The sequence below is a fragment of the Gymnodraco acuticeps genome, unplaced genomic scaffold (assembly GCF_902827175.1).
Source record: "Gymnodraco acuticeps unplaced genomic scaffold, fGymAcu1.1, whole genome shotgun sequence".
Taxonomy (NCBI): Eukaryota; Metazoa; Chordata; class Actinopteri; order Perciformes; family Bathydraconidae; genus Gymnodraco; species Gymnodraco acuticeps.
In genome coordinates this window covers 222,370-235,278 of record NW_022990389.1, presented here as the reverse complement: position 1 = coordinate 235,278, position 12,909 = coordinate 222,370, and the positions used below count along the sequence as shown (strand labels likewise).

Sequence of the window (12,909 nt, the reverse complement as noted above, 5' to 3'; positions counted from 1 at the left end):
GATGCTGCCGTAAAGCCCCTCTCAGGAAGAGGGACACCGACCTGTGGCACCCCGCCGTGGCACCGTCGACCCGAATATGTCGGGCAGAAATAGCAGCCACATAAATTCAGAGTGGAGTGAGAACGCCCACTATCTAGAAGGGACTGCTGTCTGGGCAACAGCGTACATGCTGTCCCAAGGAACATGCACATTCTTGCCCCCCAGTTGGGGTAGAAAGTGCGTGAGTGCAAGCTGCACAGCCCAAAGCTCTAGCACGTTGACATGGCGTGCACCCTCCTGGGCAGACCACTGACCCTGAACGGTCCTGCCCTGCCGTACTGCACCCCACCCTGAGATGGCGGGATGGGATGGCGCCCATGGGCAAGCCCATCAGAAGATAGGCCCTGCCCCTCCAGTGTGACAGAGAGTGGAGGCAACGCTGCGATGCCCTGACTTTCCTGTGCCTGTGCCACTTGGCGTCCAAGTGAAGGCTGTTCAGCCACATCTGCATGGGGCGCAATGACAGCGGGCCTAAGGGCCCAACGGCCAAGGCAGCCGTTAGTCTGCCCAAGGGCCGGAGGAACTGAATATAAGGCACCATGTTGCCCGGCCCACATGGAAGTAGGCATCCCTCAAGTCCACGGTTGAGAACCACTCCGCCTGTGCTGTGGTCAGCATATAGAATGGCAGCACCTTTAGGAATCTGTTGATTCCTCTGAGATCCAAGATCAGGCGAAATCCACCAACTTTCTTGCTCACGAGAAGGTATGCAGAGTAGAACCCCCTGGGCTAAGCAGAGGGTCTACTGGCTTGATTGCGTCCTTGGACAAAAGGACCCGACAACTCTCGGGCCTCTGCCGGATCGCTGACGACTGTCATTTTGGCCCGGCCGAAGGCTAGGGGCCGGAACTGCGGTTCGTACCCCTGGGTTAAGGTGAAAACCACCCAAGGGCCGGAAGTACAGACAGTCCAGTAACAGGGTTATGCCTGAAGAAGGCGCTAGCCTGAGCCGAGTCGGCCTGCGGAACCTGAAGCTGCAAGCGTACCAGGGCCGCACGAATAATGGCCGCCATGGAGGCGTCCTCCGTGCCCTGCAGAGAACTCTGAGCAGAGGAGTGGGAAGCCTCCTCTGGGGTGAGCGGGGCTCCGCCCCCCCTTCATAGAAGAGGTTTATCCGGAGCCGCTAGCGACATGGCATCCTCAAGCAGAGGTGTGGCAACCGAAGAAGGGCCAGGCGGCAAGCTAGTAGCCCCCACACCGGCCCCTGGCTGCTGGGCCAACAGGAGCGACTTCGTCTGCTCCATGACGGCAGCTAACTGATCCACCTTAGAGGATAGCCTGTTTCTAGCCCTCTACCTGGGGGGTGAACCCATAGCCATCCCTCCATCAAGTCGCCGGGAACGGCCAGACTGAGCTGGAGGAAGTTGTGACGAGGAGAGGTACCACCTCTGCGACTCTAGCCACTCTGAGGGCCCGAGGCATGAATCTACAGCTCATGCAGGCGCTTTGCATGAGACCCTCCCTCAAATGCTCGAGACCAAGGCAGAGGGGGGCAGCGGTCATGGCCGTCCTCGGGCTCAAGAGAAGCCATACAGGCACTACATGAATGAGCCAGTCTGTAGGTAGCCAGATGCAGCGTAGCCGGGAGTGGGCGCGAGAACACAGCCTTCCCCAGCTACCTGCTGAACGGAAAGAGTAGAGCAATGCTCCTACTCGCCGAACACAAAGAGGGATGTAACTACACCCACGTTACCAGCAGAGGGAGCGGGAGCGAGAGCACTGCCTTCACCTAGCTGGATTAAATAAAGAAGCGTAACGGGGCAGTTTAGCCAGGCGGCTGCTGCCAAGAATCGAGCAGCACGTCTACCAGGAGCGGGGGCGAAAAACACTGCCTTCACTGGATGAGTTAAACAATGAAGCTCAACAGAACACGCCAGATGTCAGCCAAGCGGCCGCTGCTAACAATCAGAGCAATACGTTGCAGGGAGCGGGAGCGAGAACACTGCCTTCTCCAGGTGAGTTAAATGAAGAAGCTTTAACAAAACATGCAAGATGTTAGCCAAGCGGCTGCTGCTAACAATCAAAACAATATTTTACCGGGAGCGGGAGCGAGAGCACTGCCTTCACCGGCTGAGTTAAATAATGAAGCTTAACAGTACACGTAAGACGTCAGCCAAGCGGCTGCTGCTAACAATCAAAATAATACGTTTACCGGGAGCGAGAACACTGCCTTCACCAGCTGAATTTAAATAAAGAAGCTTTAACAAAACATGCGAGATGTTAGCCAAGCGGCTGCTGCTAACAATCAAGCGAGATCAAGTCAAACACAAATGTTTAAGACCAGATAACTAGCTTCTAAAGAAGAGAACAGCACAGAGCCGTAGTTACAGCAGTAACCATGGCCAGTGCATACACGGCATAGAACTGTAACTTTACAGTAGTAACTATGGCCAGTACTTACACGGCTTAGAACCGTAGTTACAGTATTAACTTTGGCCAGTACTTACACGGCTTAGAACCGTAGTTACAGTAGTAACTGTGGCCGGTGTCTAAAATGCAGCTTTCACACCAGAGCTTTTCCCTTTCTAGCTCCGAGCTAGAGCTTTTCTGGTTCAGCTCCGGTTTCCCTTTTCTGCTCCCGCTCTGTTCACACCGCCCAGCACCCGACTGGTGCTGCCGCTGCTGCGTCATGACGTCATCGTTTACATCGCTGATTTGCTCCCCAACGCCATTACGGCGCTCACAACAACAACGGGGAACTGCGTCGGGTCGATGATCGTGTTGCTTTTAATCACACGAAGCCAGATTAAATTGAATAACGACTTCTCCAACCTTATACTTTGCTCCAGAGTGCCGTGGTTCATTGTTTATTCATGTGTTTCTGCAGCATTTACCGACCGCTGCAGTGTTGGCTGCTCTTCCACGGGAGTTTATTCTCCTCCGTTAGCTCCTGGTTAGCTCACACTGCAGCGGCCGCTCTAAAGTATTCACTGTCCGACTCACACAAGCAGCTGATACATATCCCCAGTTACCCTTAGCCTGAGTGAATGTGTGTCAGTCTGAATTGACGCTGTTTGGTATCACAACGCTGTTATGAAAGTTTCTCTGGTATAAAATGGGTGATGTTAGCATAGCAACCGAAGCTAAACGGACTACTTGCTATTGCTATCCTATTTTCTACAGGCACATTTTACCGGCGTATTTTTATAATGATTCTACTTGTGATAGTCGGACACGACAACCTGTGCAGCCCATGTATTGATTCCATCCGATAGCTGCTATAATACAAAACAAAACGTCTACCTCTCTCCACAATGATCAATAACAGTGAACGGATGGTCAAAGTAAGGTACAAATAAACAGAATCACACGAAGCCTGGTTAGTGTTGCCTGACTTTATAAAGTGTGTTTATAAGCACTACTGCTTGTAGGCAGGCATGACAGTCGACCCATGTTCAGGGGAGGAGGGTTTAGTTTCCTGCACGCCTCGACGTAAGAGAGACGTAAGCGTCTCTTACCTCACCTCTTAGCTCCGAAGCTCTTGCCTCTAGACCGACAATTTTTTAGAGCTGGAAGTGAACCCGATTCCGGAGCTAAGAGCCGGCGCCGCTGCGGTGTGAACAGGAAAAACCGGCGCTTTTCAGGCTCCAGCTCCGAGCCGGAGCTGAAAAAGCGCTGGTGTGAAAGGGGCAAAAGTGTCAGCCAAACGGCTGCACACTAGATAATATAATATTGGGAGGATGAAATCCTCTTTAATGGCCACACATGCAGGGCACACAGCACACACAGTGAAGAGTGCTACTGCAATCAAAACCATACGTTACCGGGAGCGGGAGCGAGAGCACTGCCCTCACCGGCTGAGTTAAATAATGAAGCTTAACAGTACATGCAAGGTGTTAGCCAAGCGGCTGCTGCTAACAATCAAGCAACCAAGTCAAAACACAAATGTTAAGACCACATAATTAGCTTCTATGGAATAGAACAGCCCGCATAAAACCGTAGGCCATGGTCACAGTAGTAACCATGGCCAGTGCTTCCATGGCCTAGGACCGTAGTTACAGTAGTAACTATGGCCAGTACTTACCTTACTCTCTGCATCTAAACAAAAAACGGGCAAAATATGACACTCTGGGCTTTCCATACTAAATTGAATGAGAGACGCAGCTAAAGCTGGGACTCAAATGCTAATGATAGCTCGGGCACAACGCCACAAGCAGAACTTTCAAAAGAGGGCAACTTTATGGGAGAGGAAGCGGGAACACTGTCGTCACCAGAAAGTCTAAGCCAAACAATAAATAAGACAGCAATCAGGACAACTTAGCTGGGAGAGGGTGCGGGGACACAGCCATCACCAGCAACAAGCTGACACAAACCTGTCCGTGGACGCTCTGCACAGCGCACAGCCGGCCACAGCTCCTGGAGGACGCGTTAACAACCCGTAGCTCCGATTGTCAGTCGCGAAGCTGCACGCGGCCAGCTGCTTGCAGAGAAATCCCTCATATCAAACGTTCAAACCTGAACGCTGTAGGCTACAAGAATGTAGCCGCGGTACTCTTGCGAAGCGAGAAGATGAAAGGGAACCGATCCACTAATAACGCCGGCGTATGTAGCCGTAGTCACGTGGGTCACAGGTGACTTTGTTGTTATTAGGTACTCAAACTGCGCATGCGTAGGATGGACATATCCAGTGCTAAAAGCACCGCCTCTGGCGGTCAGTAGGGACGAAATAGAACCCTTGTTATACTATATATAAAACATGAGTCAACAGTAACCCAGGGACGATACACGAGCAGATGTTCACCCTGTGTCGTTTAACTGTCTGCAGGGTCGTCCTCCGCCTGCAGTGTCCGGTCAGCAGCCAGGACACGCCCCTCCAGAACAGACAGTACACAGTGTGACAGATAGATGTAAATTGAAATGAAGAGTGAAATGACCAGATGTAAACACATACAAGCCTCTCAAACACAACTGGCTCACGTGTTACTGCACAGGGTGTGAAGAACATGAAATGAAACCAAAGACTTGATGGCGTATTGCTCTGACACTGACGGAGAGGGTGCTGTTATAAGAGCATGAGGATTGAAAGCTGAGAGCAGAACTGATACTGATATCTTAGTAGTTTGATGCTGGATTGACTTATGTAAGAAGATCAGTTAGAAACCTGTGTGCAAAACATCGACTAACTACTAACTTTAGTTATGCCTGGCTGCACATCCATCATTTATAATATTTCCCAGTTTCTTCTTGACTTTTTCTTAGTATACAATGACAGAATAACACTTCATTATTTCAATGTTTTTATTAAATGATTTTCTATTCATATATTATCCATGTACATACATAAAAAGCATTAGACACAATTCTCACTCAGAGTTCAGTGGATCAACAATATAAAAGGCAACAATGATGAGTTGGCATCCACGTAAGTTTACAAAGAACATTGTTATTGTCAAACAAGTATGTGACATCATCTATAAAAACATTTTGGTTGACAGCTGGGATCTCTAACATCCTTCAACATTTCTATAATATTGCACTTAACATTGGCATGAGACAGTAAACACTCATTGTGCAGAGTGAAACATTGCACACTGAAGAGGTTTCACAATGCGCCCTGTTTTCAAGTTGGCGCAACTCTTCTTTGTTTTAGTGTTCACTATACTGTAGTATGAGCTCATTGAAATGTCCCAGTTTAAGAAATGTATTTCTATGATTAAAACTGTTTTTAACCCTTCTGATTTCTTCTGTGATTTGTTTGCGTATCAATCAAAAATATATCTTCCAAAATACATTGCTTAGAACTCTCTGCATATCTAAGGCATAACCAAGTGGACTTAGTTTGATAATATATATTCTTTTAAATAAATGTGTAGTTATATTTTCAGATCCATAGTTCAGTGTATTTTAAGGCTTAATATGGAATAAAAAGGTCCGGTTTATTTGGTGGCAGAAATCCACAGATGTGTGTTAGTGTATACTAATGGAATCCAATGTGTAAGGCTTTATTCTTCACCATTGTGAACTTGCTGACAAACACCTTGGCGAAGGCAGGATCCACCAGGTAGCGGTAGGTCTTGGTGACGGAAGGGGGGGGCTCTGCCAGCGTCACTGGGAGCTGCAGCTGTAGAGAGGCCGCGGAGGGGGACAGGAAGTGGGCGGCTCGCAGCACGTAGTCCACCAAGCGGCGATACTGCTGCTCCGTCAGGCGCTCACGCACACCGTCACCCTGAGGGAGGACACACACCATTAGGAATGGCATCCATACCACTGCCATCTAGGACACATGATGTCAGAACTATTCTATGTTCCCTTGTCTGAGCTCATTTGTTACTTTCCTTCAATATTCTGCTAGGCTCTTGGTTGAGCATACAGCATGCTGCTGAGCAAGCAACAATAGGTCATAGAAAATGGGTTTTGTCCTTGCCCTTTTTTTGGGTGGCATAATGTATACATGTTCGCAGATGTTGATAAATTAAAGCTGGGGGGAACCTTGTTCTGGCATTGAGAGTAACACTTTTGAGAGCATGTCTTTTATTTAATTAATTCAATCTTTCCTTTGAATGTCAAATTGTTTTCAATCTGGTTGGCCACCTCCAGAAACCATTTAGAGCCTTCCCTGCTGATGAGCTTGCTCAGCATCGTTTGCACTCCTTTTAAAAGGGCTTTAATTTCATTACATTTATACAAAGCTATGAAGTTTAGTTTATTTTTGCACAAGTTAACTGTAAAATAAAAAAATAGAAAAGCAGTTCAACTACTTAAAGATCTCTCCTATCTTAACTGTAGATGTGATAAATACTGAACTGGTAGTGTAAGCAGTGATTTAAGGTTTTTTGTCAATATCCACATCATATTATTGCACCATGTGCAGCCCGTTACAGGGAGTCTTACCTCTGTGTCGCTGGCTACTGTCTGCTGCTGTAAGGTGAGGCTGAGCTGGCCCCCCTGCCCCGGCTCCTGCTGGCACACCACCTGCAGGGGACGGGACGCGTTACATTCACAGCCACACAGCTACAGAAAGGCTCATTTGACTGTAACAGGAGCTGTTTCTCTATCTTACCTCTGTGATGGGGAAGGCCTGCTGCTGGGTGTCCTCACTGAGGCTGACCACAAACAGCACCTCCGAAGTGAGGAGCAGACAGCCAGCATGCTCCTGACCCGAGCCGCTCACCAGGGTCACCTCCAGGGCCATGTGGAGCTCCGGCCGCCCCAGAGACTGGAGCATCTTCCTGTGGGCAGACAACACAAGTTATAAGACTATCTGGAACATTAAAGTGGTTCAATCTTAAAAAACAAGACTATGTAGTTGTATTCTTATCAAAGCACTATAGGCAGTAACTACATACTTCTGGGTGCATAGATTGTATGTGTACATATACACACACATAATTGCAGTCTTGCTGACTTCAGATACAAACTTTTCCTATAAACACAAGACCACACAATGTGCCCAACTCTTCAGCCCCAACACACACAAACAAGTGAGAATATGTGTCTATATACATCCTGCAATTTACATGTCTTCATGTTCTCCGGGTGGCTCCTATTACACACATGCTGGATGGGGAAATATGTGCTGGGGCTACAGTCTTCCGTCATGTTTCTCTGACAGTGTGTTTACTTTGGAAGGCAGGTGTTCAGATTGCAGAGCAGATGTTGAGGCGGCCGCAGGAGGCACACTTTGGTTCTGTTCAGTGTTACTCCGCTCAAACAGTTTGACCCTTCAAGTGTCGGGCTACCTGTAGTAGTAAAAATAATTGATGGACGCCTGATGGAAACCAGTTTGACTGCAATGCAGCATGAACAAAACCACAGGGGAGCATTATCTCAGCATCTGTGTGTTTTCATCTTCCTTTTAGCACACTGCCAACCCCTTGAGTGATGACAACTAAAGTGGAATGTCCTAGAGAAATATTGTATCTAAAATGTGGCTTCTTTTCTTATGGCAGTTTATAGTGGACACAGACTACTATTAGAAGTAAAGGTTTGATAGCTATGGAAACCAAATAAAATTGCGGAAAATGTGAAGTGCTTTCAAAGGCTGCTGATAACCTTCTGGAGACACAGGCCTCTCATACATTTTTATGATAATATTCCACTGTGCTTGAAACACTCAGATCTGATGCAGCACTGTCCAAACCACTGCCATATGTTTAACACAAGACCCAAACCTCCTGCTTGGCACAACATGCAATCTGTGTCAACTCAATCTCTCCTAAATTCCAAAGCCTTGGAGCACACAGAGGAAGGTGTTCCTCCATCTGATGGCATGGGGAAAGATCTCTGGATAAACTCAAAGCTAAACAACAAGAAAGAACATTTCTAGCTTTGGCAGAGTGCTTATAAAAACCTTTTAACATGGCCCGATGAGAACAAGGGAGGGCAGCCTGGCTACCATGTGTGGGATCAAGGTCAAACATTTTTCCAGACCCATTTTCTTTTGGAAAGTGGGTAATGAACCTCCAAGTTTTTTTTTTAAACAAGACAGCAACAATGATGAGTGTTAAGGGAAAGAAAAAGAAAATCAATTCCTGGAGAGAGCCCAAGAAAAGCAACAGCGAGAACACATGTCCCATTTCTAAGGAGAAGCTGGACACAAATGAAGGAAGAGCTTGCAGGAAGAATGTGGGCTGGGAGGGGCTGGGTCTTACCACACATATTTAAGGTGGCTGTTAGGGGCCCGACAAGACTTCTCCTCCGTAGGCAGGTACAGCTGTTTAGGAAGCTGCCACAGTCCGGCTCCATGAAGGATCCCTGCAGAAGAGACAGACGGGAAGACAGTGCCATCAGAGTGGACCACAAGCTGATCAATCAGACATTGATGGAGAAAGACTCCGTTAGTGTTAAACTGCATTACTAACAATGCACATTTCATTTTCATAAAAAAGAGGTGAAAGCGTTTTAAAATATTTTACTTTAGTTAAAAAAGAATACCACAATGTCAACAATTATTAAGTATGAGCATAGAAATATATTTCAAGAATTCATTATGTACAATGGACCATTTTAGAATAGCATTTATTATTTTCTTAGAATATTCTGATTGATGCATTCATGTGCACTGGCCACCACGTTGCAGGTGGGGTGGGGTTACATTGCATTGCATCCACTTTGCATTATTAATCTCAATCTGGGGTTACCCAAACATATATTTGATTTAATAGTCTAATCTGAGATGTAGTGAAGTAGCAAAGTAAAAGTAGTCAAACAACTGTGTCAGTTCTTCATCCATGTGTGTGTGTCAGCTCTTCAGCAGAGCAGCAGCAGGCCAGTGAAGTCAGCAAGTACTCACAGCCATGAACACACACTTAGATCCATTCATGATGTCACTGCCACTCTGCAATTCTGCTCCACTCTGAGTGGGTGTTTGTTTGCAACTCTCAGTGTGTGTGTATGTGTATGTACTCTCAGTGAGTGTGTGTGTGTGTGTGTGTGTGTGTGTGTGTGTGCATGCTCTTTGAGCAGTTCTCTATAGGGTCCTGCACTAGGGAAGACCAAATAAACACTTCTGACAGCCAAGGGGACAGATGGGAAACTAATGTAATCATTAATCAATCTACTGATGAATTTCAGATTTTCCCAAATACAAACTCCAATTCAAATGTGTGTTTATATTTATTTGTTGACATACTCGTTGAGTTGCTACATGACTAAATCTCTTATTTAACTTCGGTCTGACAGTGATCATGTGCTCCTGTGTAAAAATTAAAAGTTTGAATCTCCACAGGCAAATTGCTTCATTCTTTTAAAATGTTATTGAAATGACTTTTGGTTATGTGCTTAATGTTCCCCCAGAAAATGATGGAGCTTGTTACCTGACGTTAGAACATAAAAATGCTTGGTCTAACAACTTCCATTAGATCAATGGTTCTCAACCTGTGGTACGCTACCACTGGTGGTACGCCAGCTCCCGCTAGTGGTACGCGGAGGAATCTGACATATACAAAATAAAAATACATTTAAATACATTTTTTCTTTATTTATTTTTTTACATTTTATTTAACCAGATTAAAACATTGAGACAAAATCTCATTTACAATGCTGACCTGGCCAAGAAGGCAGCAACGTTACACGTTCTTACACATAACACAGACATATCAAATACAGAAAACACAACTAAGTAAACAAAAAGACGAAAAGCAGCCACTACATGGTGCACATTTGGGACAGTAAGGTGCACTACTTGTTGCTGCTCTTGCAGTAACAAGTAGTGCACCTTACTTACGGTCTGGCGTTGCTAATAGAGTGCCACAGTGACGCATCCTAAAACCCGGAGTTTTCGAATCATAAATCTATCGATTAGATTTATGATTAGAAAATTATAAAAGTAGGGTAGACATGTGGAGATTATCCGACTGAACAAAACGTGATCCGTCTCTTAAATGTGTGTCAACCACATTTTGAGCTATTTTCCAAAATCCTATGGAGAAATTGCATTGCTTTTTTGTCGAGGGAACCGGAAGAAGCTTACTTCCGGGTTTTTAGGATGCGTCACTGTGGCACGACCATACTACCCGCGAACGATTAGTGAACGTTGCAAGCAAGCTGAATGATGTTATGAGAGAGGATAATATTACCAGCTAAAGTGAACAAGTGAATGAGGAGGAGGACAGTCATCAACCGAGCACAAGCGCAGGCTCCGCAAGCAACGCAAACGTGATATTCACAGTCACAACGCTGTGATGGAGGAGAGAAGTGACTCAGGAGAGGTTTCTCAATACTCAAATGTCCCCTCCTCGACTCCTCGGTCCTCCGGTAGTGACCCGGAAATGAATTTCAGCGCGCCGTTTTGAAGGACATCTCATTTCTCTAAATGCACTTCGAGCATCGAGCATCGAGGAGGCTCTCTGGAGGAGCTCTAACCGAGGAGACACTAGGCGCATTCACACCGCAGTACTTTTCATGAGAACTCTTTAGTTCTCATGAACTAAGTACAGATCGCGTTCACACCGGAATAAGTCCCTGGGGGAGGATTAGGCAAATGAAGCCGCTGACGTCACCTATTCTTCTTCTGCTTTGGGTTTACTGGCAGGCCGCAAACCACTTCACGGCGTATACTGCCGCCCAAAGTCCCCGGCCGGAAGTCCCCGGAGTTGGGGACTGGCTTCAGTAGAAGCTGCTGGGACTCCCCGCAGCTTCTACTGAAGCCTTCCGAGTAAATCGCCAGAACGCCGACACTTCCTCATTTCCACCGCTCCTATGTTTTATTTTGTGTTGCCATAAGTTAGTCTCTCTGCGTTTCTGCGCTGGGCTAATGCTAATAATGCTAATGCGAGGATAATAAAATGGCGGCTTCACAAAACTTTTTGGGAGTTTTACGGGGCGTGGTTTGCAATCCGCCCAGCCAATCAGAAATATAGCTCTTTTCTCACAAGAGAGCCGTACGAAAGTCCCTGCTCTCTAGCAGCTCTCTGCTCTCTAGCAGGGACTTTCGTGGGGGTAAAAAGGTTCTCATGAACTAATTTTAGTACCGGCTCTTTTTGGTGTGAACGCGACAAAAGAGTTCTCATGAACTAAGTTCTCATGAACCTTTGTGGGAAAAGTACTGCGGTGTGAATGCGCCTACTGATGGGTCCTCCACGGCTCCTCCGCGGATGCATTTCCGGGAACGGTGGAGGCGTGACGCACGGCCGGACTTATCTCAGCCAATGACAGCTCTGCATGCATCCCCTGGATATTATTTTAGTAACTGCTTTCATCGCGTCGCGATGTTTACAGTGAGAAGAGCTGTGAGGTCCGTGCAGAAAGCAGAGCAGTGTGTATAATATATATCACTCAGTATAACAGGCCTACTCTCTTTATTTGCTTTAGTTTAGTAGATATCTACAAACAAAGAGTCGACATTTTTCTAAGACCATTTAGTGCTTCACATAATAAAATACACAACGTCTGTAGCCTGATTATGCTTTAGGAGCTGTGTGTGTCTGTGGTACAGTGTGTGTGGTACAGTGTGTGTGTGTGTGTGGTACAGTGTGTAGGCGTGTGTGTGGTACAGTGTGTGTGTGTTGTACAGTGTGTAGGCGTGTGTGTGGTACAGTGTGTAGGTGTGTGTGGTACAGTGTGTGTGTGTTGTACAGTGTGTAGGTGTGTGTGGCACAGTGTGTAGGTGTGTGTGTGGTACAGTGTGTACTGTGTAGGTGTGTGTGTGTTGTATAGTGTGTGTGGTACAGTGTGTAGGTGTGTGTGTTGTACAGTGCGTAGATGTGGCGGACAGACAGGTCTCAGTTGGTTTGGTGTCCTCTGCTTACTTTTAATACTTGTAAATAAAACTTTTGGCCCGTAATTTCAATTCCCGATTTCAGCGACCAGAGAGAGGGGGGGGGGATATATCCAGTCTCTGATTGTGTTACGTTATTATGAGAGTGCTCTCATACTTGTTTGATTCTGAAATTGTATATATTTATATAAATATATGTGTGTGTGTGTGTGTGTGTGTCCGCATCTGTAGCCTGTTATCGTCTCATTATACCGCACTGTGAATGAATCAAAGTAAATATATAAGTGGTCATGAACACATCTGTCCATCAGACAGAGGGCTGCTGTGCCTCCTGTCATCATTAATGGACGTCTCTTTAAAATGACCGCTCAGAGGAGAGGAGTTCTCATTTCTCTAACCGTCTGCTGCTTCCCCTCCTCTCTCCACGGCTCCTCCGCTCGCATCTCCTGTGGGCGGGACTAAGACACGAGGATAGGAGTCGAGGAGGGGAGTCGAGGAGGGGAGTTAGGGAAATGAGAAAGGGCCCAAGTCTCGAGGATAGGAGTCGAGGAGGGGACATTTGAGTATTGAGAAACCTCTATTAAGAAGGCATTTGCGCAAAGAATGGAGAGAAGGCTGTGACCGAGATCAAAAGCTGAAAAAGCACACACTTGTCCTTAATTGTTATCTTTTTTCTTTTCTTTTTGCAGACTGAAGATGAGCTAATTCCCAGA

At 46.5% G+C, this 12,909-nt stretch overlaps 2 protein-coding genes across 2 annotated transcripts in view; one reads left to right on the top strand and one right to left on the bottom strand.

Annotated features, from left to right (window-relative positions):
- The window catches only part of LOC117551547 (regulator of G-protein signaling 22), a 28,771-nt gene extending 23,058 nt beyond the window's left edge, over nucleotides 1–5,713 (top strand). Inside the window, 1 exon segment of the mRNA XM_034224449.1 lies at nucleotides 4,805–5,713. Within this exon segment, the coding sequence (XP_034080340.1) occupies nucleotides 4,805–4,884 (80 nt within the window). The 3' untranslated portion in view covers nucleotides 4,885–5,713.
- LOC117551548 (vacuolar protein sorting-associated protein 13B) overlaps nucleotides 5,264–12,909 on the bottom strand; it is a gene marked incomplete at its 5' end in the record, with an annotated part of 227,326 nt that continues 219,680 nt past the window's right edge. Inside the window, 4 exon segments of the mRNA XM_034224450.1 lie at nucleotides 5,264–6,205; nucleotides 6,871–6,951; nucleotides 7,040–7,208; nucleotides 8,631–8,733. Of these exon segments, the coding sequence (XP_034080341.1) occupies nucleotides 5,957–6,205; nucleotides 6,871–6,951; nucleotides 7,040–7,208; nucleotides 8,631–8,733 (602 nt within the window).